This window comes from Myotis myotis, unplaced genomic scaffold, assembly GCF_014108235.1.
Source record: "Myotis myotis isolate mMyoMyo1 unplaced genomic scaffold, mMyoMyo1.p scaffold_m19_p_8, whole genome shotgun sequence".
Taxonomy (NCBI): domain Eukaryota; kingdom Metazoa; phylum Chordata; class Mammalia; order Chiroptera; family Vespertilionidae; genus Myotis; species Myotis myotis.
Genome location: NW_023416390.1, coordinates 55,613,713 through 55,641,050, shown reverse-complemented (window position 1 = coordinate 55,641,050; position 27,338 = coordinate 55,613,713). Strand labels below are relative to the sequence as shown.

Here is a 27,338-nt window from a genome sequence, read left to right as displayed (position 1 = left end):
GTACAGGAGTGATGGCAGGAGCCTCTCCCGCCTCCTCAGCAGCACTAAGGATGTCCGACTGCAGCTTAGGCCTGCTCCCCGCTGGCAAGTGGACATCCCCCAAGGGCTCCCAGGCTGCCAGAGGGATGTCTGACTGCCAGTTTAGGCCTGATCCCCCAGGAAGCGGGCCTAAGCCAGCAGGTGGACATCCCCCGAGGGGTCCCAGACTGCAAGAGGACACAGGCTGGGCTGAGGGACGCCCCCCCCCCCCCCCCCCGTGCACAAATTTTTGTGCACCGGGCCATATATATATATATCCTCACCCAGGATATGTTTTTATTAATTTTAGAGAGAGGAAGGGTGAGAGAGAGAGAGAGACAGAAACATTGATGTGAGAGAGAAACATCGATCCATTGTCTCTCCTATGCATCTGGACTGGGGATTGAACACGCAATCTAGATATGTGCCCTGACTGAGAATAGAACTCGCATAGTGTATGGGAGGACACTCCAACCAATGGAACCACCTGGTCAGGGCTGAAGGCATAACATTTTATTAAATTAAAAGAGATACTCATGTGTTAGGTTAGGGAAAACGAAATTTATAAGCTAAAGATAATGCTTGAAGGCTACTCAACAAATTGATCACTAAGATCTAGCCCAATCATCTGGCAAATAAAATCTATCAAACAAAATTAAATGCTAATTAATCTAGGTCCATACCGGAATTCACCATTGGCTCTTTCGTCTCGAAGTCCAATCCACCAATTTACACCATACTTTGACAACTATTTTTTAAAAAAAGGAAAGTGTCAGCATTTATTCTACTTGTTTTCCCTTTCCATTAGTAAGATTAATGGAGTTGCTGGTAATAGCTTTCTATTCTTCAGTATTTTACCCAATTATCTAAAGAAGAGTACACTAAGGCCTACCATCTTGAGAAAACCTGAAGCTGTATTATTCTAAGATATTTCCTCCTCATTTTGAAGGAAATTGGAATCAAATATTGAATATTCATACAACATGCAATATCTTAATTGCAAAGTTTCCTATGTATTTAAAAGTAAATTTTCTCTCAGAATAGGGATTTAAAAAGCAATATGGTAAAGTGAAATACAATGTCAATTCCTTTTTCTTGCTAAGAATTTAGTGGTTTATCTTCTCAGTGATTTATGAAATTTTCATTAGTGAGCCTATAGAAGCTCATTGTATATGTCACTCTATTTGAAAAACAATTCAAAAGACATCAATAGAGGAAAGATTTTGAAATTGAGGGATTAGTCTGAGTATTAGCACCCTCCCCTCTCCAATCATGTAGTGAGACATAATATAAGACAAAAGAATACTAGAGAATTTCCAGTGTTTGACAACTAAAATATCATCCTTTATATGTTTTTTTAATCTTACGCTATTATTTATCATACAGATCTCAGTACAACAAAATCCAAACACATGCACACATATGCACATGCACACACAAACACGTTAGAACGGGTGTAATACAATGGGGCCTTGACTTACGAGTTTAATTCGTTCCGTGATGGAGCTCGTAACTCAAATTACTCATATGTCAAATCATAAAGTGAACGAGTGAGACCTGTGATGCTAGGCTGATGTTGTGGCTTTCACTGTGAGGTTCGCTGCACCAACTAGCGGTGGGGTATCTGAAGCTGGCTCGTAACCCGAATTTTAGCTCGCAACTCAAAGCAAAAAATTGGCCAAGAGACGGCTCGTATCTCGAAAAACTCGTTAGTCGGGACACTCGTAAATCAAGGCCCCACTGTACTAGACTTATGACCCAGGAAATTGAAACTCCCTCCTCAATTATAAAAGAAGAAGAGGCAGTAAGGATTTCTCTGAGACTTCTAAATCAATATACTTTATTGTTTTGTGTGCTGTGTGTGTAAAATGTAACTCAATTTTATATGCTAAAAACTTATTTTAAAGGCATATATTTAAATTTGCACTTCCATTTATTCTATAAAAACTTGAGAATACACGTCAAGATATATAAATGAATTTCAGGTCATTATAAAACAGTACCTCATATCTCGCTAACATTCTAATTTATAAACAGGTATTTTTACTCCTTAAACAGCATGGCTATCTGCCATATCAGCAATTTGAGGACAATGCAAGATGGAGCGAGGATAATTTTGTATCCCTGAGGTGTTGTTTCATGGACGTATGCATCCAGGCTGAATTCAGATCCCATTGTCAGGCTCTGCAATGGGTCCACTGAGACTGGCTGTGAACTCGGTGGGAGACCCATGACACTTTCATTCACTCTAAAGAGGCCTCATGTGCCACAACAGTGGAAATCACGGCCTGATTGCTCACTGCCCCAATTAAGGGCCTTTAAAGAGCAATTGTAACTACTGCATCTTAAGTGGCATGTTTATTACCACCTCAGTGATAGCAGGGTGATCCTCCACATGGCACGTCATAACCTGTGATATGGAAGAGAACTTCACAGGACAAGCTAAAAATCCAACACGAAAAATGGCTGTTTTAAATTTTAGCATATGTATACAACCCAATTGAAGACATTAATATTCTTCGTATTAAAGAATATAAAAATGTGATATGCTGATTTCTAATTAGCTAGGTCCTCAAAAGAGTAAGTACAGTCTTTTTCTATCTTAAGTTGAAATGGAAAACCACACCTTACCATTTTCTGTATATTGCGACTTTTCAAACTTAAAAAATATTATACTCTTATAAGTAAAAATATTGTACTGTTGTAACTTTTAAAATTTTTTTATTTTGTTATCATTTTTAATCCTCACATGAGGATATGCTTATTGATTTTAGGGAGAGGAAGGGAGAGCGAGAGAAACATTGATGTGAGAGAGAAACAACCTTCCTTATGCACCCTGACCGGGGATCAGTCCTGCAAACTGGGGACGTGTCCTGCCTGGGAATTGACCCTGCAACCTTTCCGTACATGGGATGACACTCCAACCATTGAACCACCCAGCTGGGGCTGTACTGCTGTAACTTTAAAACAGCCACGTATTTCCCAGATACTCGTTGCCCCACATTTGTGCTTTATTTTCCTCCACGCCATTTACCCATTCATCTTTTTATAGAACTCTGTGTGATTCTATTAACTTGTATTGATTACAGTCTTTCCCCCCAAACTAGACCGTAATCTCCAAAAGGGCAGGAGTTTTGGTCTATTTTAATCACTGATAGAACCTCAGTTCCTAGTAGAATAGACTCTGAATAAATATGTGTTGAATGAACCTCATAAAAGCAATAACACTCCACTCATTCACTATTGTTGCTAGTAATGAATAAAAGGGGTGAAATGACTGACCAACATTGTAAACCCGTGCTTTTCATTATTTTCTCTTTATCTCTGTAACAGGGAAAAACCAATTCTCAAAAATCTAAGGCTTTTAATGAAAGTTAATAAATGTCTGAAGTCAAAGTTAAAAAATCCCCCAAGGACAGAAGAAGGAGCTGGCTCTAAATTTCTTATGGTTAAATGGATTCAAGTACCGCTCTTATTTTGCTGAGGGTGAATTCTTGCTCATGTGCAGAATGAATTGTGAGGAGATCACCGCCCAGCCAGCCACAGACAAACTCCAAGTCGGACCATTCGGAGGCATAGGTATGGAAAAGGTACTCTGCATCCTGATAAAAGAGCCAGGGTTCATCTGAAAGAAAAATAAACAATGCAAATAATGCAGAAAGTATTGACCAATATAGTGCAGCCTTAAATAAGATAGGCCATAATGAACCCCAAATTCATAATTTGGTTACTCAGCATTGAAAAAATTGTGTGTTTAAATAAGTATATTTAAACATACATGAATGAATATATAACTTGCTCACTTTTCTAGTTCTGTCTCATATAAGAAACTTTCATTTGTATTCAAAGGTCTGGGATAGATGCATATTTCAAAATCACAGGCACTGAAAATGGAGTTAAGCTATGATATTGGTCATTAATCATATTTAATAACATTTATCAATTTGATTATTTACCGATTATTTGTTAATTTGAACAAATTAGTCCTAGATTGACTAAGAAAAGAGGCTCAACTGCCGAACTGTAATAATACAGTAATGGTATATAGTAGCACATAATTCAAAGTTCAAGAACTGCCAGGATAGTTCTTACCGTACTGGTACCAGGGGGGAATCTTGGGTTTCACATCTGTAAAGAGAAAGCAAACCACCCTGAGTAACCACTCTTCACAGACGTGCTACCTCTGACTTATTTCAGCTCTAAACACAATATTTTGTACTCTGTCTTTTGAAAGACTGTTTAAAAACCAAGTACGTTGTGCTATTTGAAATATGGTTAGTTCTCATAATTGAGGAGGAAGCTCTGCTTACAGATGGAAGGATGTGAACACTTGCTGAGGGCCTACTGTGTGTCACACACTATTCTAGGTGCTTTCACTCACTCATTTGACAAGTAATTTTGTTTGATTGTAATGTCACCATGGCATTTCTTCCAGATTGTACTCGCAAAACACAATATGATATAGTCAGTTATCCTCACTTCCTATTAATTAACTTAGCATACTGCACTAGTGTCATTTTTAAAAACGTCCCCTATGATTTGTTCTTTGCTAAAATAGTGCAGTTTGGTTCATCATGAAGGGTACTGGTTGTGATCCAAGATACTCGCATTTAAGATCCCTGTAACTCTTCACTTGGGAAAATGCTATATATTTTTTAAAAAGCAAACATATAGTAAATATCTGGTTACTATTTTTACCTCTTGGAATTTTGCATATCCATTCGCGCTTGGAACCACAGTGCGAGGGCAGCAATGTTTTATTTGCTTTATAAACAGCACAGTTTCTGGTATTATCTCCAAAATAAGTATTGTCTAAAAATGAAGAGACAACCTGCAGCAGATGAAGTTCATTATTCCTTAATGACGATTCCCCCACAAAAAGTTTCAAAAGATCATAAAAGGCACTCTTGTAAAGAAACTGCGGAAGACTCCTGGGGGAAGCTCTAGAAAGGTCTGGATATGATTCCAGTTAAAGGTTGTCCCCCAATTGTGAAGAACAAGTGAATCCAATTTTAGAAATTTTTCTTAAGGATGATCTTTTCTTAAAAAGAGGCATGCTACTCCTTTCTCCAGATGAGCAAAGCAGACGCATGCTTCTTTCTGAACTTGCACTATTTCCTCACTAGCAGGATTAGGCTAGCTACCGTGGGATCCTGAATAAACCTCTTAAGAAGCTCAGGGACTTGTCAGATTTGGGTCTCACCTTGGGTGTAGATTGTTTTGTACAGACACTAAGCTTTTAGTTTCTAATCACTAAATTCTAAGTCACCACTAGCTTGAATCAGGAAACGATCCAACACTTCCCATGAATTATCACACAACAGGGGTATTCAAGAAAGACTCAACACTTTCAATGATTTAATGACTATCTGGTAGAAGAGTGGATGAACCAGAAGTGAAATTAGGGTGAAATTTTGGGGAAAAAGAGGATGCTTTGAAATCACTTGTACTCCTCTTCAAACATGTACACAGTCATGCAACAGTTCAACTAACTTAAACATATGTGAGCTCTGACTCAGAGAACAGCATGAGGTCGAATATTCATTGTATCTAGTGGGGAGTGAGGAAGGACTCAGTGTCCTGCTTCATGGCTTTGTCTCCTTTATTCTGAACCAAATTGTCTATTTCTCTCCTATTACCAATGAGTTTGTTTTACTAAAATGAAATGGAGTGTTCTCAATCTCTATGGAACACACATCATTAAATTTTTTTTATTGTTGACAGTATTACAGGTGTCTTTCATTTTCTCCCTTTTTGTCCCTTCCACACAACCCCCACCCCACTCCAGGCCTTCCCCATACTACTGTCTGAGTCCATGGGCTATGCATATATGCACATATGTTCTTTTTAATCTCTTCCTGTTCCCCAGTACCCCTGCCCCCTGCCCACTGAGATCTGTTATTCTGTTCCATGTTTTTAAACGCTATATTGACATTAATCACCCAATGTCAGGTTGGGGTCAGATCAATCCTCTTATGCCCCTTCTGCTTTCTGGGCCTGTTTCTTCATCAGCAAAATAGATGGGTGGGGCTGGGTGATCTTTAAGATCTCTTCCCACTCTCTGGTCCTGATGCCCTTTTTAAAGAAGCAGTACATGGGTGGAAACTTTAATTTTTTAACCAGCATGCCTTTATTATTTTCTTCTCACTGTAAGTGTATAGCTTTTCCACAGATCTCTTTCTTGACACAAATTTGAATGCTCTCTCTGTTGTGGATGTAGAGTTCCTATTTCTCTATTGATCGTTACTATTTCAAAGTTTAGCTACTGGTATGTTGCCAACTAGGAAACTTTATAATATTGTGGCTTTGGAGGCAGGCAACCCATGTACCAGTGCTGGCTCTCCTATGTATTATTTTAGGCAAACTAGTTAATCATTTCAGTCCTCACTGCATTGAATTGTTGTAAGGATGGAATGAGACCCTGCAGGCAGGACTGCACTCAGCTCAGAACTTAGAAGGGAGTTATAGCTCAATAAACAGGAGCTGCAGCAAATGCTCGCTATAGGCTATTGCTAGCCTCTCCATTTCACAGGTGCAGAGAACAACTTGATTCTGCCTGTGCCCTTGGATGGACCCCATTTCAGTCTGGGATACTGCTTCTGTTTTTCCCCCCTATCCTCTTGAGAAAAATGTGAACATTCCTCATTGAACCCAAAAAAATACGTAGTGGTAAGTCCCCCCTTTCCTTTACACAGGCTTTTATAAGTATGAAGCTGACGAAAAGCAAGTCTTTCTTTCTCTTTCCTAATGATTCGTTCTGGCTGAGAAGGAGGTGATATTTTTAAGACTGGCATTTCCGTCCTTTTAGAAGGAGATAAAATGAAACTGGCTCTTTTCCTTGTGACATGGATGAGGGTCCTGCATTCACACACTAAGGAGACGAGCAGGAGAAGGAGGGAGGGGTAAAGGAAGCCTGGCATTGTTTCAAAGAACAGTGGCTTCTTTGCTGGGGACTCTTCACATGGTAGATGGTGTGAGGACCTTTCTGGAGATTTTGATCCTTTTCAGGATAAGCTCCTACAAAACTATCTGGCCTCACAACTAGCCGGCTGGCCAAGGTTTCCCAGGCATTCCTGAAATAACTCTTCTGGCATGAAGGTCTAGCGTAGTTTCTGGTTTGGGTCTGAGTCATGGGAAATAGGGTCACTATTTCCAGGTTCATTTGCTTGATCTATCAAGTGGCTCCAAGGCCACCTGTTTTGAATTCACTGCCTTTTCTCTGGGTCGGAAAGACTTACAGGGGTTCCATCGGACCACTCCCAAGAGCCAGCGTTCAAGGGATTTCTTTTATTAAATCCGATCCAGAACTGCCTTTCCTCTGTCCTGTGAAGAGAAGAAAGAGACAATTGGCCTTCCCCATTGAATTCACCACGGTATGAAAAAGGCTCAAGTCAGTACTGATGCGGGCAGGAAGCAGCTGATGCTGCGGGCCGGGTTGATCAAGTCAAGTAAACATGTACAGAGCATGTCCCATGTGCAAAACCTGAGGTCTGAGATGAACTGAGAGAAGAGTTAGCCTCGCTTCCCATTCCTCTTGGTCTGTGCTGTGCTCATCGGTGATGTGCAGCTGGGGGAGAAGCCAGCCCCTGTTGAGAACATGGCGTTCTCATGTTCGTTTGGAAGGGCAACACCCTTCAATCAGGCCCGGAACACATGAGAGCCAAGTTGGTAAGAGATGTTGGACTTCGCTCTACTGGACTATTTATACTACTTTGAGATGCTTTGATTTGTGGCTCTTTTGTCACACGCTCATGTATTCTCTGAAGGTTCATGGCCATCACTCCTGTTTAATAAAAGGCACACGGCATGTTTGGGGTTTTTGTTCAGATCCCAACAGAAATGTTTCCACAGCGAATCAGCCTGAGGCATGGGGGGTTAGCTTCAGCAGTCACCTCTGGGTTAGACATGGCGAGAAGCCCCACAGAGAACCATCTTACTTCCTATAAGGCGGAGGACAAACATGTCACACCCCAGAGGATTCAAGCAAGCAAACAAGCAAGCAAGCAAGCAATAAAGCATGATTGTACAATGAGCCATCTCACTATGCTCATGTTCTGAGAACAGTGTTGGAGAATTCAAGATTTATCAGTTCAAAAGTCACGACAGGAGCTGTATTTTCCTTATGCAGAGATGCTCTATGCTGGAGCCCCTTTCTCAGATATTCCAGCTCCCCTGCCTGAATGACACAAAAGAAAGTAAACTGTGACTGAGAAAACCTGAGGTCACTGGGGCTGGGAGGTGGGGGTTGGGGGGGCACCTCGGCCATGATTATGTTTTAGGTTTAAGACAGTGGGAAACTGAGGCGGCTGCCTTACCTTTATGCCAGTCATATTACCATATTTTCCCATGTATAAGATGCCCCCATGTATAAGACCCCCCCCCACTTTTCCAACCCAAAATTAAGAAATCAACATTTTAAACATTTTGCTGGTTTTCCTCTTAAGGCCTTCTTCTTTTTTGGCATCTTAAGGAGTTGTTCTCCCTGTTTTCTCCGCTGTCTGATCATACACTCAGTGGGAGGAGGTCCAAATTGTCTCTCTGCAGCTCTATTTCCATGCTCTTGTGCATAGCTGATCACATTCAGTTTGAATTTTGCAGAGTAAGACAATCACCTACCAGTATTTATCTTTTTATTTTTTGACATCTTTATGGGCTCAGAACACTCAGGTCCCTGTTGCATCTACGCACTCTACACTTTCACCTCCAATTATGGCATCAGCTGATGTCAGTAACAATAAGGCTCATGATTGGAGGAAGCCTGTTTGAAAAGGTATGGGCAGCTAAGCATCCTCATGGCTCCCTCCTCGGCTGACTTCCCTGTATAAGACGCCCCTCGATTTTCAGTCTAACAATTTTAGAAAAAAATAGTGTCTTATACATGGAAAAATATGGTAATCTCCTTGTCCTAGGCTGGAAGTCTACACTACCCTCCCTGTATGGAGAACTTCTTATTCCTTTCCTCACTGAATTCAGCATTCTATAATTTTTCTGCTATATACTGGCTCCTAGAACTGGTATTTATTTTCTCTCCATCAATTTCTAAACTGGTATAATTTCTAATAATGTCATATAATAATATAAAAATAAAATAGAAACAGAAAAGCAGTGCCCGGGAAGGGGAAGTATATATGCTAACAATGAGAACTGGTTTATTTGCTGTAACTAAGCATCAGATTTGGCTGAACTCCCTGGCAGTCAGGGCAAAAGTAAAACATATATTGCATAACTTTTGTGATTAGATGTTGAAAATCAATAACTTACTAAGTGCTTGGCACTAAATTCATCTAGAAATTCCAAGCATGAGAACTTATGTAAATAGAAATGATATTTGATCTTACAGCAAACGTGGATCTTACAGTTTGCATGTGGTTGTTTCACACAGCAAAGCTCACTGTGTAAGTACTAGTATGCATGTGTATTTTGCAATTGGCTAAAGTCATGAAGCAAAGTTGCAACTTAGAACAACAGAGACTATCACATATCCCTTGAATCTGTGGCCCCCACCCCTGGCTAACAATTCAGTTCACCAGGAAGTTTCTTGAACTTTTCTTCAACCTCAGAGAATCTGATTCAGCAGCTCTGGTGTGAGACAGAGGGCTCTGTGTTAAAAGGTGTCCCAGAGAGTGTGATAATCAGCAGGTTTGGGAATCCTGGTCTCAGGTCAGCGTTTCCTGCAGAGACTAGGAATTCTATGGGAGGTTGATAAGTGTTTTAAAAACACACACAATAGTTTTGTGGTCAGAGGAAGTGCTTCCGTCTAGAAGCCTTTACAATATTAATGTATGTGGCAAATTTCCAAGATTGTACTTTGCTTTGCAAACATATTTAACCACAAGATCTGCCTCCTCCCCTCCCCAGAGTACTCTATAACACACACATTGAGGAGAGTGTCAGACTCCTACTTTTAAGGCCATTTTTAGATTTTGGAGATGAATAACTTATTAGATATTACATATTAACCTTCCTATGGCAGCGATGTTCAATCCTTTTCATCTCCTGGTACACATAATTACTGAGATTCTGTGGCACACCAATATATATTTCGCCAATCTAACAAAAAATAAGTACAATTTTTGTTCATTCACACTGGACGGCTATTGTTGTGCTGGCTGTTGTCATTTTTTAATTTGACAATCTAAGGGAAAAGAGGTCAGTGCCCCTGACTAGTCAGGTATTGCATATTTTAAAAATTCTTGTGGCACACCAATGTGCCGTGGCTGAAAATCACTGTCTTATGGGATTGCCCCAAAGGAAACTTATAAAGAAGGTTAGGATGTTCCTCAAAAAACAGTTCTGGACTTTCTCTGCGACTCAGGCAAGTGTTTCATAGACACTCCAGATTTCCAGAGCTTGGAGCAGAGTAGCTGGTGTTAACTTGTTTTCATTAAATATACGTATAGAGCAGTGATGGTGAACCTTTTGAGCTCAGCGTGTCAGTATTTTGAAAAACCCTAACTTAACTCTGGTGCCGTGTCACATATAGAAATTTTTTGATATTTGCAACCATAGTAAAACAAAGATTTATATTTTTGATATTTATTTTATATATTTAAATGCCATTTAACAAAGGAAAATCAACCAAAAAATGAGTTCGCGTGTCACCTCTGACACACGTGTCATAGGTTCGCCATCACTGGTATAGAGCCATGGAGGCCTGACCCCCACTTAGTCCACAACATCCTTGGGGGCAGGATTTTGTCTGTCATGCCTATTAGATTCTCAAGTCTGCTGTGCATATAACAGTGCCCTTTCCATAGAAGATATGCCCAAAATGTGTGCTGACTGACAAGAATATTCTAGAGAAAGAGGCCAAGAGCTGGGAAGACTCACTAAAAGAGAACATGGTGGCTGTCTTCAAATATTTGAAAATAGGTTAGACTTGATCTGTGTTGCTCTGGCTTACTAGAAAGTTGATCTTTGAAACCAGCCTTTTAGGGGGTGATAAATGGTGATGGAAGGAGACTTGACTTGGGGTGGTGAATGCACAGTACAATATACAGATGATGTACTGTAGATTTGTATACCTGAAACCTGTATAATTTTATTAACCAATGTCACCCCAATAAATTCAATGAAAAAAAAAGAAGGAAACCAGCCTTTAACAATGGAATGGGCTTTCTTTCTCCCAAGGAGCACTCTGAAACTGAAAGGCATCATGCAGACAGTACATGACCCCAGGGATGAAGTAGAAGGAATTCCCGCATGTGGGTGGAAGGTAGCTCAAGATCACTCATGCTTCCTTCCAATTTAAAAGTAACTTTCTAACTCTATGGAATTCAAGCATTCTGTAAATTTGCAAGATGGACGCAGATAAGTGAACACGTTTCCTCAAATGTAAAATAAGGGTTGGATTAGAATTTATTTTTTTTAATCAGTGGGACTTTGATTTTTTCAAACAAAATCTTACATGGACTTTGATTATATACAGAATAACTAGACGTGGAGTTGGTTGTAGCTGCTCTGGTGAGTCAGTGAGCAAGGAACCAGGAGCTCTGCCTACTAGGCCCCTTCCTGGTCCTCAGTCAGCACTTTGAAAATCACTGAGCTAGAAAATTTCTGAGTTTGGCAGAGAAGCTCTAAAATTCTGATTTTAGGCACAGAAAAGATTTCAAATATCAAAACAATGTCACTTTGTTCTTTGTTTTATGGAATGAGAACTTGGTGCAATATACATATAAAATTATATGTATATATTTTTCTTTCATATCCAGAAACGAATAGGTTTTAGGCTTAAAACAACTTGAGATTTTAAACTAATATTAGGGATACTCATTCCTAAGTAGCCATTACTGGGAGACAGAACATTTGACTGTAATTTTCAAAAATTAACAAGTATTTACCGATTAAATTTTGAATGTAAAAGCTTATTCACAAAATTCTCTTCCTCGATATGGGCAAAGCTTGCAAGATGAGCTCCAAATTCTTCACAAAATGCTTCAGCTTCTCCCCATGTTCTTTTCATCAATACTTTTTCACTATGAAATACCTGAATAGTAAAAGAAAAAAGAGTTGACCCTGTCACTGAAAGGGTAAGGCTATTTGATTCTGGACACGGAAATAATAGTAATATAATTGTTGTCATTATTCTTTATTAAAGCTTGAGCCAGTAGGAAGAAATAGCATTTATTGAATTAGAATGTGTCTATTGTAAAACCATTATCTCATTTTATTCTCACAACTTTATGAGTATATAATAAACTGTTTTTATCAATAAGCTGCTTGAGGATTCTTTTTTTTCTCCTAAATTTCCTGTGACTTGTCCCTTACTAAATGTTTGTCAAGAGATGAGGAGAGTCAGACTAAGACAGATTACAAATTTCAGGTCACACAGCTACGAACAGCAGAGCTAGGATTAGACCCAATACTCCCTGCTTCCAGAGCTCACGGATTTCTGTCCCTCCAGATTGCCTTCTGACAAATTAGAATTGGCTGAATGATCATGAATCTGGCTGACCCATGGCAAGAAATGAAAAATGAGACCTGGGACCTAGGGCAGGTCTAATTCTAGGGTCTTTGGGTCTTAGTTGTGCCTAAATTCTCTGCTGTTTCTCAACTGTCTTTTTTTTTTTTTTTTTTTTTTTTTTTTTTTTAGACGTCCTCACAGTAACAGGAAGAAGTCAGTCAAATGGAGGGTCTGCTTTTGATTTTATTTAAGATCAAGGATGAGGGATCTAAGACCCAGAGCTCTGGATCCAGTGCCTCTGCAACCCCCTCATTTTTAACTGCCCAATACTAAGCCTGAGCCCCTGGTGCCAGCCCTCATGAGGCTCTGATCTGCTGAGACCAGAAGGAATAGGTTTCCCAGTCCTGTGGACCATAGCACAGCCTTTCCATCTTTTAAATTATTTGTCAAAACTCACCTCCTTTGGGAACCTTTTCTCAAATCACTTTAAATTAATAAATCCTACCATCATGCCCATCAAACACACCAGACATTTGCTGACGTGTTAGGATAATAGATAGTAGAAAAAGGAGTTCCAAGATCAGGAGTTTATTCCAACTCTGTCAATACATAGTTGTGATCTTGGGTAAATCACTTCATCTCGCTAGCGTCAACTTACTCCTTTCTAAGGTTCAACTTATTGCTCTGTGAGGTCACTTCTAGGCCTATTATTGCATGAAATTAATGTAGGATTATACACATGAATATTTAAATTGAGTGCATTGACAGGTATTTCATGCCATCTATAGATATGCAATATCTCTAGAGAGAGAAGCCATCTTCATTATGCTTTGCAAATGCCCACATACCAGAAAAGAGCTTTCTCCCTTGATTTTGGAAATCTCTATTTATAAAATGGACCAAAGACAAAACCATCAAACAAAAACATCCAATTTCAAAAATACATATTTCTGACAAGAAGATTGTAGGTGCTGATTTAAATCTAAGATCTAAAGCTGCTTTGCAAAAAGTCATTTCTTCAACATTTATTTATATACACACACATACATATCAACTGTGTGCATTAATTTGTTTTATCTTTAGGTGTCTGGCAAGCTGCAAAGCTATCCGTAGCAGCAGGATAGTAGTACAGTATTCTGTAATGAGGACTTCATTCATTTGTTTACACATGATATGGAATTACATCATTTTCATACCCAGAACAATAGTGACTGGGAACGCGATATCAATCCTTTTGAGGAGGACTTCAGTGTCACCAGGGATACGTCATTCTTTTATCTTAAAAATTATTTTGAACTACAAATGAAATGATAGAGACAGTTAACAAATATTAACCAAGCACCTCTGTGTGCCAAACACTGTTCTGGAATAAAGAATTTTGGATACATGGACAAAATTGAAATAATGTTGGTCCAATTGAGAATGCCCATGTAACCTTGACCTCACCTTGAAGCAGCTGGCCAGGCCCGGCTCTGACTCCCAGCTTAAATAGCAGGGGTGAAAAGGCCATCTCTCTTCATGCTCAGTTTTCTCCCGGCTTTCCACTGGCTGCTTGCACAGGGACATTGCTTTAAAGTGCGTACAGTCCTTCACTTCCCAGCGGCCAGGTGGACTCCTTCCTCGCATGACAACACAGCCACCACTGTAGCCTAAAGCAGAAAGCAACACTTTTAACACCATTCGACTGGAACACTTTGTGCTCAGAAGACCTCTTTAGAGTGTTGAATAATTGACATCTCAAAATGAAGTACCCAGACAAGAACAGTAAAGGTGAAAAAGAATGCTTTATTGGCATAATTATCTCATTTCTCATCCTCCCAGGAGAAAAGAATAGAAGATGGAAAAGTGAGAGAAGAGAGACGATGAAGTTTGAAATTTGGACATTTTGAGCTCAGATGGCAAATGATGGAAAACTAGGAGCTGTTCCAACTTGAAACTGAAATATCTCCCATCTCATCAAACACCAACATCCCTCTACATTGAATTATTGAATTTTGAACTGTGCAGAAAACAAGTTTAATTCACCATTTCTTGAGTATGTATGCATGTTGTGCTTGGAAATGCTATTGTGACAAATCAACAATGAAAAATGTATAGTGTATATCCTCTGAGAAGTAGGTTGAGCAGGAAATAATATGTGAGTGATGGATTCAAGGTATTTGCAAGGGACACAACAGAAAACCAAACTGTAAACCATGGTAGAGTAGAGAGAATGAGATAAATTCTAAAGCAGGGTGAAACTCTGGGGGCAGGAGTAGGGGCAGACTTGAGGAAAAGGAAAAGGCCTTCTAGTTATGGACAAAACTGCATTTTATTATTATTTGTATGTTTGAACATCTTGAAAAATAAAACATTTTCCCCCATAGAAATAATTTCTAAGTTAAGATCCTCAAAGTTGTCATCAAATCCACATAACTCATAAGCCAAAAAGTACACTTCGAATTTCAGTGTATCGTAGAAGATAATCCCATTCCAAAAACAAAATAAAAACAGAGAAAGAGTGAGCTTTTGTTTTTAAATCCAGAGTGATCATCTAATTAATTAAATCAACATTCAACAACAAGAAAATGGTGCATCTACAAGTATATACCAGGCTAGGCTGTATGTGAGCTGTGAGAGACAGAAGGATAACACAACACAAAACAAACAAAACCCAATTCTTAATTTAGTGTGAGGCACGGACTCATAAGCGCTTAATTGCAGGCAACATAATGTGGGAAGTGCTATAGGAACCGTGTATCCAGATTTCCGTGGGAGACTTCAGAAGGATGGTGGAATCTGCCTCGGAGTATCAGTAAAAATTTGCAGAAAGTAACGTCTGAGTTGAGCTTTGAAGGATGAGAAAGAGAAAAGAATTTTCAAGGAGTGCTTATATAAAAAAAGCAACTGATTATAGATGAAGCATCTGAAGACTTATGATGACTCTGGATCTAAAGGAGCTTTTAAAAAATGTAGTCACTCAGTACTAGATATTTGTCTTGCTTAATTTCCCTTCAGAAGGAGTGGTTTCATTTTTTTAGATACAGGGGAATTACCTTTGGTTGTTTTATGCTGACAGAAAGACTCAAGAGAGGGAAAAAGGAAGAGCGTGAGAAGAAAAAAGACAAGCTGTACAAAGAACTTCTCCTGAAGGAACGGGAGAGTGTAAACTGGAGAAAAAATAAGGGAGCTAAAGAACAACTGCTTGTGTCTTCAACAATCCTGGGTGCACGCTGGGTAGAACAGTAACAAGGCAGCACCCATTTGCAAGAAGCTCACAGTCCTGTGTGTGTGCACACTGACGTATCAAACAGACCTGCAAAGGTGAAAATGACGCGTCTTAAACAAGGAAACATAATTAGTATGACTCACACAGAATAAAAGCAAGTCAAGAGAAAGTTGGTCCATAGGAAGGCCATTAGTGGGTTCCATTGACTAGAACAGCTAGTTAGTGTTAAAGATGGCATGTTGGGGGCCAAAGAGGAGAGGTTATAGCATATAACCACAACCTCCCGTGTGTGCAGCCTTGCAGTACTGCTGAACACAGTTTCAAAATGCAGCTCAAAATCTAGCAGGGTCATGAGCAATAAAGGAGATGCCGCATGCTCTGTATGATGAAATTCTGATAAAACTGAACTGTGGAATCCACACGGAAGCTCAAAGTCTTACACTCATAGGGCTGCTCTGGTGAAAGAGGAAGGGACCCATGCACTCCCACCTGTTTCCTCCATCCTTCCTTTCCCAGCAGCCTTTGACTTGGAGCCGTAGGTCTAACAGGGGTGGGCAAACTTTTTGACTCGAGGGCCACAATGGGTTCTTAAACTGGACTGGAGGGCCGGAACAAAAGCATGGATGGAGTGTTTGTGTGAACTAATATAAATTCAAAGTAAACATCATTACATAAAAGGGTACGGTCTTTTTTTTTTTTTTAGTTTTATTCATTTCAAACGGGCTGGATCAGGCCCGCGGGCCATAGTCTGCCCACGGCTGGTAGGGGGTCTAGTCCCAGCACAAACATTTAGTAACTCAAAACTTAAACAGGTTATATTCATCACACAAAAAAGCTTATCTAGAATATGGGGATAATCATCTCTTTTCTTCTCGTGGGTTTGAATGAAAATGAAATGAAACGATGTTTTAAAAGGCACCCCCAAAATATCAAGGGCTACACCCACCCCTAAGATTTTGCTTAGAGGTTCTTATTTTGGCTGTTTTCCATAAAAAGCTGGAATTTTGTGGCATGAGTTCTGCCTGCAGGTTCAAAGAATTTTTATAAAGCTTGAATCAGCAAGTTTAAAATGTAATGTACTGTTTTGTTGGCCTTGCATTTTGCCTTATTTCCCCCATCAGACAGTGATTAAATAGCTTTGGGTTTGGATACTATGGATACTCAACTCATCTTCATTAGTGGAGAAGAGATGTCTGTGAATGGCTATGAAGATGCGTAGTGCTTCAGGAGTGTTACTGCTATTCTAAAGCGGTTAACTTAATGGAACATTTGACCCAAATTTTAGAATCTCAGCCCCAAAGAAGCAGTAAAGTGGTGTAATAACGGGAGACTGGGCTAAGGCAGGTATAAACTGAATTTATAATCACATATTGTGGGGATGCTTGCAAAGCCAAAAAATAAGGGTAGGGTGTGGGAAAGAGAAGAGGTGGTTTTTCTCCCAGAGAAATTGTTCTGAAATTCAACAACTCGTTTGCTTCTCCCTTTGGAGAAGAAAAACTATCACCCTATTCCAAAGTGGCGAAGCTCACATTTAAACTCATTCTCCTAACCTGTCTTACCCTCCCTCAAGCCCTCCTCCCCCACTCCCTTCCTCAAACACAAATGGAAAATCTTCCAGTCTTTTAAGAAATTCCAGTTCACCATTCCAGTCTCTTCCATTTGGCAAAGCTCTCTCACCATGTAAGATGAACTGAGCTGGGAAAGGCTCCGCGTTCCTCCTCTCTGGCCAAATACCTCAGAGCCAGGAGGGAACTGTAGCTGGGCCTTCTCTATCTATCTATCTATCTATCTATCTATCTATCTATCTATCTATCTTTGTTTTTTAAATTTTTTATTGTTAAAAGTGTTACATATGTCCCCTTTTGTCTCCCATTGACCCCTTATAGCTCGCGGCCCCCCCCCCCCACTGCCCCAGGCCTCCACCACCCTATTGTCTGTGTCCATGGGTTATGCATATATGCATACAAGTTCTTTGGTTGATCTCTTCCCACTCACCCATCCACCCCTGTCTTCCCTCTGAGATTCGACATGGAAAAAAGTGAAGCCTCTGGGACAGGGAAGGCATTCTGTCTATCTGCCTGATACTGTGCTAGACATTTTATATGGTCCGTTCTCAGTTGAACTTCAAAAACTATCTGAGGCAGATATTAGTATTTGCAGTTTGCAAATGGAAAACCGGAGGCACAGAGGCTTATTAACTTGCCTAAGTCTACATAGTTAATGAGAACTTGTTCTAGAATTTCAAAGCAGATTTATTTGAATCTACTATGAGACAGTGTTAAGGTACAGCGTAGGTGGGAATTCAATAAGTAGTTGTTGAATGAAAGACAGAATCTTCCCCTCAGATAATGTGCCTCCATTTCCATGGAGCTCCCTCTCATGCCCCTGGCCATGTTCTCTTCTTTGTGTGGCAACAGCATTTACCTGAATATCTATGACCACATCTTTACCTTGTATGACAGTTACTCATATCTTATATAATAAAAGCCTAATATGCTAAGTATCTGGTCATCCAGTTGGCCGTTCAACCAATCAAAACATAATATGCTAATGATATGCTAAGGCTACTCAACTGCTCACTATGACGTGCACTGACCACCAGGGGGCAGATGCTCTGATCAGTAGGTTAGCTTGCTGCTGGGGTCCAGCTGATCAGGACTGAGCAAGATGAGCCGGACACACCCTGGAGCCCTCCCACGGTCCCTCCCAGGCTGGCCAACCTCCTGCTTCCCTCCCTGGCCCTGATCATGCACTGGGGGGTTCCCTTAGCCTGGCCTGTGTCCTCTCGCAATCCAGGATCCTTTGGGAGATGTTGGAGAGCCGGTTTCGGCCTAATCCCACAGGCCAGGCCAAGGGACTCCACTGGTGCACGAATTCATGCACCAGGCCTCTAGTAATTATATAACGCACCAAAGGGTTCTCAGATTGAGCTTGTTGTCACTTATGTGGTAGTTGTTTCAGACTTCTGAGGAACCTTATAGTGGATTGGCCTATCTATCGGCTGATTGGGCATGCTTTTTACTACTCCTCTCTCTGAGCAAGAAAACAGATCAGCCTTCCTTTACTGAGACCCATTTTCCTGGTCACTGGCAGATTTCCCCTGACTTGGGACAGTTGGGGTAAATGTGCCCTGGCGTTATCCCACGTGCATGAAATATGCCTGTTCTGCAGGGGCATCTAGATCTAGAAACACAAAGCCGTTGTCACAGAGCTGGGTTTGGGATGGATGCAAAATAGTGATTTCAAAGGGTTACATAGATGTACAGACATCTATGAAACTCTGTGTAACTTGGGAAAGCATTTTTGAATGTCCTAGCTAGTGCGGACTTATTTGTTTTCTTTCACTATTGAGCAGCCTCCATTTACATTGAATCTTTAATCAAAGTCCAAAGTCCATTTTAGTTTCAATGCATTAGCATCGCCCTAAATGAGAAAGGCCCTATTTGTCATTTTCCCTTTAATTAATGGCACTAGTTAATAAGGCTCAAAACTGTTTTCTGAATAGTTACTTCTCTCAAAATACCAACTACCACAGAGTCTCTTTGTTGCTGTTGTTTGTTTTAATAAAAACCTCAGAATTTCCTAGTGCTTTGAGAACAGGGAATTTTGGCATGAAAAAAAAGGAATGCATACATAAAACAGGTTAATCAAAAACCCTTGTAGTCCTGAATTCAAGTTGAAAATATCAGTTTGAACTTGAGAATTATTTCATCACAAACCAACAAGCAGTGAGCACTCCTATGGGTGGATTGTGATACTGAAATAATACCATTTCCCATTAAGATGAACCAGGGTTCCTTGATGAAATGGATGTTTCTAGATCCAGATCAGCAATCTACATCTTCTCAGACCAGATAGCAAGATAGCATGAAGACTACCAATGTTATATTAAAAGGACTCAGGAGGTAGTGCTTGAGATTTTCATTTTCATTAAAAAAATATAACAATTGCAGTGGATTAAAACATATCAAACATATTTAAAACCCTTACTTCATGGTAATGCTTAAAAAACTGGTCACTAGTCTAGCTGGTTTTGCTCAATGGATAGAGCATCGGCCTGTGGACTGGGTATGATAATGGTCAAGGGCACATGCCTGGGTTTCGGGCTCAATCCCCAGTGTGGGGCATGCAGGAGACAACCGATCAATGATTCTCGCTCATCATTGATGTTTCTATCACTCTCCCTCTCCCACCCTCTCAGAAATCAATGAAAAAACTAGTCACTGTTGCAGGATGCTTATAAGCAAATAATCATTTAAAAAACTAGTAAAGGGAAGGAATTAAGCATTTATTCTGTCTTTCTTGTGAAAACTGTGTCACAAAGTAACAAAAATATTGATTGAAAGAAATGACACCTTTGTAAAACTGTATTCCCTCCCCCAGCTACCAGTGAAAAAACCCTTCATGGATCAATGGCATCAATAAATACAAAAGTAAGAGGCAGGGCCAAGGAAGAGGGAAACCTAGAAATTAAAAGGGATTTTAGGAGACTTATCAACCAATTGCAATGTGTGGAAGTTTCCAGAATCCCAATTCAAACAAACTGTAAAATACATTATATAATATTTATGGGTCCTTTAGAAATTTGAACATGGAAGATTTGTTATGAATTGTAGTTAATTACTTTTAGGTATGATAATTGTATTATATTCATTTTTTAAAAAAGAAGTCTTTATCTTTTAGAGATAATACTAAAATATTTATGGATGAAACAATATAACCCCCGAGATTTGCTATGAAACAACATGGGAAGTGGGGGAGTGGGTGGGGATATAGGTGAAACAAGATGGACCATGAGTTGAGAGTTGATGACACCGGGTGATGGGTATATGGTGGGTCATTATACTACATGGAGAACATAGCGCAAAGTTGAAAAAGTGGCACAATTGTGATTCCACTACAGATTGACTATTTTGATACTCTGACATAGGAGAGAATCTTGGTTGAGTTTATAGAAAGGCTGCAGGCTTCCTACTCAGGGGTCAATTTATATAGTAAGTCTGGGCTGGATTAAGATTTTGACATGGGGACTAAGCTAAGGAGTGTGTGTGTGTGAGACAGGAAGGAAAAATTATTTAGGATGGTGTTTCTGCGAGCTGCAACTTAAAAGAAAAAAGGAAACACAGGGGCTCTTATATTGCTATTTTCTTCCAAAAAGGATTTACATTTTCATCTTATTCAGAGACAATTGACTCAGTGTCAATCAGCAGGAGCTGCCAAACTGAGCATCATGGTATTATTTTTGCTTCAGGGAAAAGAGAAAAAAAGTAGTGCCACTCAAATTATAGCAGAAACTCATGAATGACAAGGAGCTCTGCTTCAGTTCCAGCTTTTAGACATCCAAATATGCCCCAAGGAAGGTAACATTAAAAACCAAGAATTTTGTCTACTCAAAATGTATTAATTTATTTTGACAGGTATAGACATTCTTAAATTCCAAAGTATATTAGAAATGATACCTGAGCTTTTTTTTTTCTTCAGTAAAAGTATGACATGGAACTTTATTAATCTCTGCATTTTAATACTATTCATAGGTCTGTAGAATGAGGAGGTTGTTTATTAAGTGAACTGGGATGTTTCTTGTTTAGAGCTATGCAAAGTCTCCAGTTACTACATAAATTTTCTAAACTGATGTGTACACACTCAAAAAATCTTGTCTTAACTTCATCTGGCATACATCTTTAAAAAGTACCATTTTATAAAACAATAATAAGCTGTATATTTGAGAGTATTTTAAGTTCACAGGAAAACAGTGGCAAGTACAACTTTATTTATGCCCCCTGCCCCCACATACACAAACCACCCCCTATTGACATCCCATACCACAATGGTATATCTGTTAAAATCCATAAACCTATATTGACACACCATTATCACCCAAAGTCCATAGTTTAAATCAGGGTTCACTCTTGGTGTTGAACATTCTATGGGTTTGAACAGAAATATAAAGACATATGTCCACCATCTGTCCCTTCCCACTAACCCCGGGCAACCACTCATCTTTTAATGGTCCTATAGGTTTGCCTTTTCCAGAATATCATATGGTTGAAATCACACAGTATGTAGCCTTTTCAGATTGGCTTTTTCCCCTTAGCAATATGCATTTAAGTTTCCTTCACTTCTTTTCATTGCTTGATAGCTCATTTCTTTTTAGCACTAAATAGCATGCCATTGTCTGGATGTACCACAGTGTGATTATCCACTCACCTACTGAAGGATGCCTTGCTTGCTTATCAGTTTTGGCAATCCATGTGTTGTTTTTAGTGTGAACCTGTTTCCAATTCATTTGGGTAAGTAGCAAGGAGTATGATTGCTGGATCGTATAGTAAGAGTATGTTTAGTTCTGTAAGAAACTGACAAACTCTTCAAAAGTGGCTGTACCATGGAACAGGCTAATGAATCTCAGAGGGAAGTGGTAGGGGTTGGGGGGTGGGAAAGAGATTAACCAAAGAACTTATATGCATAACCCACAGGCACAGACAATAGTTTGGTGAAGGCCTGGGTGTGGGTGGAGGGGTGGAGGGGGTTACCCGGGAAAAAGAGGGACATCTATAATACTTTAAACAAAAAAGATAAATTTAAAAAATAAAACATATGCAAAAATAAAAGGAAAGTGGCTGAACCATTTTGCATTCCCACCAGCAATGTGTGAGATATTCCTGTTGCTCCACATCCTCATCAGCATTTTGTGTGGTCAGTGTTTTGGATCTTGGTCCTTCTAATAGGTGTGCAGTGATATATCATTGTTTTGATTTGCAATTTCCTAATGACATATGTTAAACATTTTCATATGCTTACTTGCTATCTATATATCTACTTTAACTTAGGCCTTTTGTCCATTTTTAAATTGGATTCTTTATTTTCTTGTTGAGTTTTAAGATTTCTTTCTATATTTTGGATAAGTCTTTTATCAAATGTGATTTCAGCAAATACTTTCTCCCAGTGTGTGGTTTGTATTCTCATTTTCTTGATATTATTTTTATCAAACAGAAATTTTTAGTTTTAATGAAGTCCAGCTCATCAATTATTTATTTCATGCATTGTGACTTTGTTGTTGTATCTAAAAAGTCTTTGCATACCCAAGGTCATCTAGGTTTTTTTTTAATTTGCTTTCCTCTGGAAGTGTTATAGCTTTGCATGTTGTATTTAGGTCTATAATCCATTTTGAGTTAATTTCTGTATAGGGTGTAAGGTCTAAGTTGTATATAATATTTCTTATTACCTTTTTAATGTCCGTGGAATCTGTAGTGATGTCCCCTCTTTTATTTATAATATTTGTGTCTTCTCTCTTCTTATTTAGTGAGCCTGATTAGGGGCTTCTCAATTTCATTAATATTTTCAAAGAATCAGCTTTTGATTTTACTGATTTTCTAGTTTCAATGCCATTGATTAAGCTGTAATTCTTTTTTCCTGAATACTTTGCATTTAATTTGTTCTTCTTTTTTCTAGTTTCCTAAAGTTAAAGTTTAGATTATTGCTTTGATCTTTCTTTTCTAATATATGCATTCAATGCTAAATTTCCCTCTACACCAGTGGTTCTCAACCTGTGGGTCGCGACCCCTTTGGAAAACACATATATAATTACATATTGTTTTTGTGATTAATCACTATGCTTTAATTATGTTCAATTTGTAACAATGAAATTGGGGGTCACCACAACATGAGGAACTGTATTAAAGGGTTGCGGCATTAGGAAGGTTGAGAATCACTGCTCTATACACTGTTTTCTCTGCACCTCACAAATTTTAATAAATTGTATTTTCATTTTCACTTAGTTTAAAATATTTTAAAATTTCTCTTAAAATTTGTTTTTTTGACCCATGTGTTATTTAGAAGTGTACGATTTAATCTCCAAGTATTTGGAGATTTTCCAGCTATCTTTCTGCTATTGATGTCTACTTTAATTCCACTGTGGTCTGAGAGCAAAAAGTGTATGACTTCTATTCTTTTTAAAGTTGGAAAGGTGTGTTTTATGGCCCAAATGTGGTATGTCTTGGTGAATGTTCCATGTGAGTTTGAGGAGAATGTGTAATCTGCTATTGCTGTATGTTATAATCTATAGATGTCAATTATATCTAGTTGATTGATGGTGCTGTTGAGTTCAACTTGGTCCTTACTGATTTTCTGCCTGCTGGATCTGTCCATTCTCGTAGAGGAGTGTTAAAGTCTCTGACTATAATAATAGATTTATCTATTTCTCCTTGCAGTTCTATCAGTTTTCCCTCCTGTATTTTGTCACTCGGTTGTTAGGTGGAAACACATTAAAGATCGTTTTGTCTTAGAGTACCGACTCTTTTATCATTATGTAATGTCCCTTTTATCACTGAAAAATTTCCTTGTTCTGAAATCTGTTCTGTCTGAAATTAACACAGCTATTTCTGCCTCTTTTGATTAATGTTAGCATTTCTTTACCCTTTTACTTCTAATATATGTGCCTTTACATTTAAAATGGGTTTCTTGTAGACAACATATAGTTGTGTATTTTTTTGATCCATTCTGATAATCTCCATCTTTAGTATATTTAGCCCTTTGACTAATATTTGATATCATAGTTATTATTATAACAGTATTTCTCTTTCCTCAGGGAAGAACCTGAAGTCGCTAACCCATTTCCTCCAAATACAAATCTAGAGATAACCTACTGCCTATGTCTATTGGAACAGCCTTGATTCAGATCCGTAAGCTAGAAAGGGACCGAGTCACTCAAATAAGAATTCACACTAATAGAAAGAGGTGTTGAGCTTAGGTTGGTAACTTAAGCTTAATACAATGGCTTTAGGCTTATTCCACAGGGGCTAGTTCAGGTGTAGGTTGTGGCTAAAGCCATTAGCTTCTCTGGAACTGGCTAACCTGGCAGTTTCGTGCTTTGGGATCCAGAGCTGAGCACACCTGAGTGAACTGATAGAGCTGCGACTCTGGAATCCTGATAAGATACCACAGAGTCCACAGAGGAGATGGACTAGCAAGAATGTTACCTAAGTAATGGGTCAAGCTTCTTCAGCAAGTCACAGGGCAGTGATTGTGAACTGATGAAAGGCGCCCACATGTGGGCATTTACGGTGCCTATTCACTGTGAAGTATCAGGAACTATTCTCAACTAAGCCCCTGGGATTATTGGACAGAATTTAAGAGGGAGAAATTGGACTTCTGCTAATAAAGGCACATTCGGCCTTGAGCAATGAATTACACCTTGAACACGTCAAATGACTCGTATGGATTAGACTTTTAAAAATGACCGGCCATATGTCACCCCCTGAGGAACTGTGGTAATTGTTTTGGTTGATTTATGCATTAAGAAAACATTAAGGAAGAATCACAGGAGGTGGATCAAAGGCTAGGAATAATTTGGAGCAAAGGAAACAGGAGGGAACAGTGGTGTCGCAGTCCCCTCTACTCACGAGGCTGATGGGCATTCCAGTGTGTGTACCGCACCGGCTCAGACATCTGCCCTGCTGTCTTCCAGGTATATTCTCCTGTGTCATTCTGGTCTTGGAGAGCTATCCAAAAATAACTGTCTTTTGTTTTTACCACACTACTGATCAGACTGGTAATAAAAGCCTGTTCAAACCTTAAAAAGGGGGAAAGGAAATGGTTATATAATGTAAGTTTCTGGGCAATTAAAAATGCCATTAAAACATCACAAAGTGCACAGAATGGCACCAGAATAAACATTTGTCATGAATTCTTTAGAACACGGAGCAGAAAAATACCCAAAGACCCTGGACTTCATTCATAAATGCAAAATGTCAGTGTAATTCTCAGAAATACATGCATGAGGAGAATTTGACTCTTACAGACAGGGCTTCATTCTTTCTTTCAAGGACTAGAGTTTAGCTCCAGTTTCGAAGTATAGGTGGTAAAGCCATGAAGCCAGCAATAATACATTTTTTTGGTACAATATGTGCCTTACTTTGCAATCACACTCCATGCAGCACACCCCAACCCATAATGTGCGTGAGATGAGGGGTGACCAGAGGGGAGAAGGAAGGATATTATGCTTTTCTGGGTGAGCATCTGCCAGCAGAGCTCACATGCTCCCACTCTGCACACTTGCCTGGTGAGAACGAGACAGAGATTGGAGTAGCAATTTTATGTCTCCCAAATCAGTTTTTCACAGGTACGTGGAGTCCTTGACTTATTCAAAGGTGTTCAGATATGCAAATTCACTGAAGATAAATTTAAAACCCTAGAAATGAACCCAAGGAAGTGCAGCCAGCAGCATTTCCTCCAAACAGCTGAATGAGTTAGTGTTCATTGATTGGTGGCAAAGCTCCCTACCCAACCCAAATGAATCAGAAGCAGAATCTAGGAAACTTGTCTATATGCTTTCACATGACTGCCTAAAAGAAAGATGTGTTAAAATTTAACCAGCATTGAAATTTTAAGCGAAGTTGGAAGCTATCTTGAAAAGTTTATTTTCAGTACATATAACGTTCTGAAGAAACATTTCAAACAGGGCTGATTTTTGGACAGACTTGCTGAGTCAGCGGGAAAGGAAAGGCCGGATGAAATTACCCAGGAAACCTAACAAGAAAGCAAATTAGACTTTTTCATCCAATTTTGCGTTTTTTCCTGACCATGCATCCTTAACTTGCACAGGGAAGCAAAAGCAATGGGGCCATTTAAGAATTGAGGAGTCTCAAAGGAAATAGGGGAGCAAGGAAAATGACACAAAGGAGTAACATTTTAAACTGCCTGATGAACGTCCCTAGCAGCAGTTAGAGGTCTTAGTTGTCCATGATCCTCATCTTGGCCGAGCACATGGATTTCATCACGCTTTAGTAAATTTCTTCTGCAGGTACCAGCACACATTTCAAATTGGAAACGTTCTTTTGTAACCAGATCGCAGTGGGCAGAACCTTTTGTAAAGGTGCTTCAAAAGGAAGGAGGGTGAAGCTAAATATTGAGTCACGTCATTAACATGCCCAGTGCCTAAAACTGCTGTGCTAGGAAGCCAGCAAGGCACTGCACCATGGAAGCTGTGGCCAGGACACCATTCACTGTGCTGGTTCTAAGAACCCAAGGGACATTGCTGGTTCTTCCATTAGCTTGTACCATGACATCTATCAGATAATGGAGAGAAATAACATTGTCTGTGAACTTGGACGTTAGTATCGTTATTCATGACAACATTTTGCTTTTGTCCCTTGCCGGTTGTAGATTTATTTAGTCCACTCTGGTTTGCTATTTTTATCTCCATTTATCATTGCTTAAAACAATAGAAACCTTCCGCTTTTTAATTGGCAAGCATATTTTTTGAAAGTAGTTGCATATAATTTTCATACATTAAATCCTAGAACCTTCAAATCAAAACAGGATTCTAGTTTTCTCAGTCTAGTTTAGAAGATGGCATTGTTAATAAAGAAATTCAGCAAACAGATCTTTTTTTAAGCCATATAGTCTAAGAAATTAACTCTGGATAACAGCATGCAATCTCTTGAGTGTCTATTATGCAACTGGTAAAGAAACAAGAGAACGTTTTATAACAGTGATGGTGAACCTTTTGAGCTCGGCGTGTCAGCATTCTGAAAAACCCAAACTTAACTCTGGTGCCGTGTCACATATAGAAATTTTTTGATATTTGCAACCATAGTAAAACAAAGACTTCTATTGTTGATATTTATTTTATATATTTAAATGTCATTTAACAAAGAAAAATCAACCAAAAAAATGAGTTCGCGTGTCACCTCTGACACGCGTGTCATAGGT

The 27,338-nt window shown here is 39.2% G+C and overlaps 1 protein-coding gene across 3 annotated transcripts in view; it reads right to left on the bottom strand.

Annotated features, from left to right (window-relative positions):
- PLA2R1 (phospholipase A2 receptor 1) overlaps positions 1-27,338 on the bottom strand; it is a 113,005-nt gene that overhangs the window by 22,396 nt on the left and 63,271 nt on the right. For all 3 annotated transcript variants that reach the window (XM_036319998.1, XM_036319999.1, XM_036320000.1), the window contains 8 exons: positions 25,028-25,197; positions 13,868-14,070; positions 11,859-12,004; positions 7,257-7,341; positions 4,717-4,849; positions 4,111-4,146; positions 3,486-3,643; positions 702-766 (listed from right to left, as the gene is read on the bottom strand). In XM_036319998.1, coding sequence (XP_036175891.1) covers positions 702-766; positions 3,486-3,643; positions 4,111-4,146; positions 4,717-4,849; positions 7,257-7,341; positions 11,859-12,004; positions 13,868-14,070; positions 25,028-25,197 — 996 coding nt within the window. The remainder of the gene's footprint in view (positions 1-701; positions 767-3,485; positions 3,644-4,110; positions 4,147-4,716; positions 4,850-7,256; positions 7,342-11,858; positions 12,005-13,867; positions 14,071-25,027; positions 25,198-27,338) is intronic.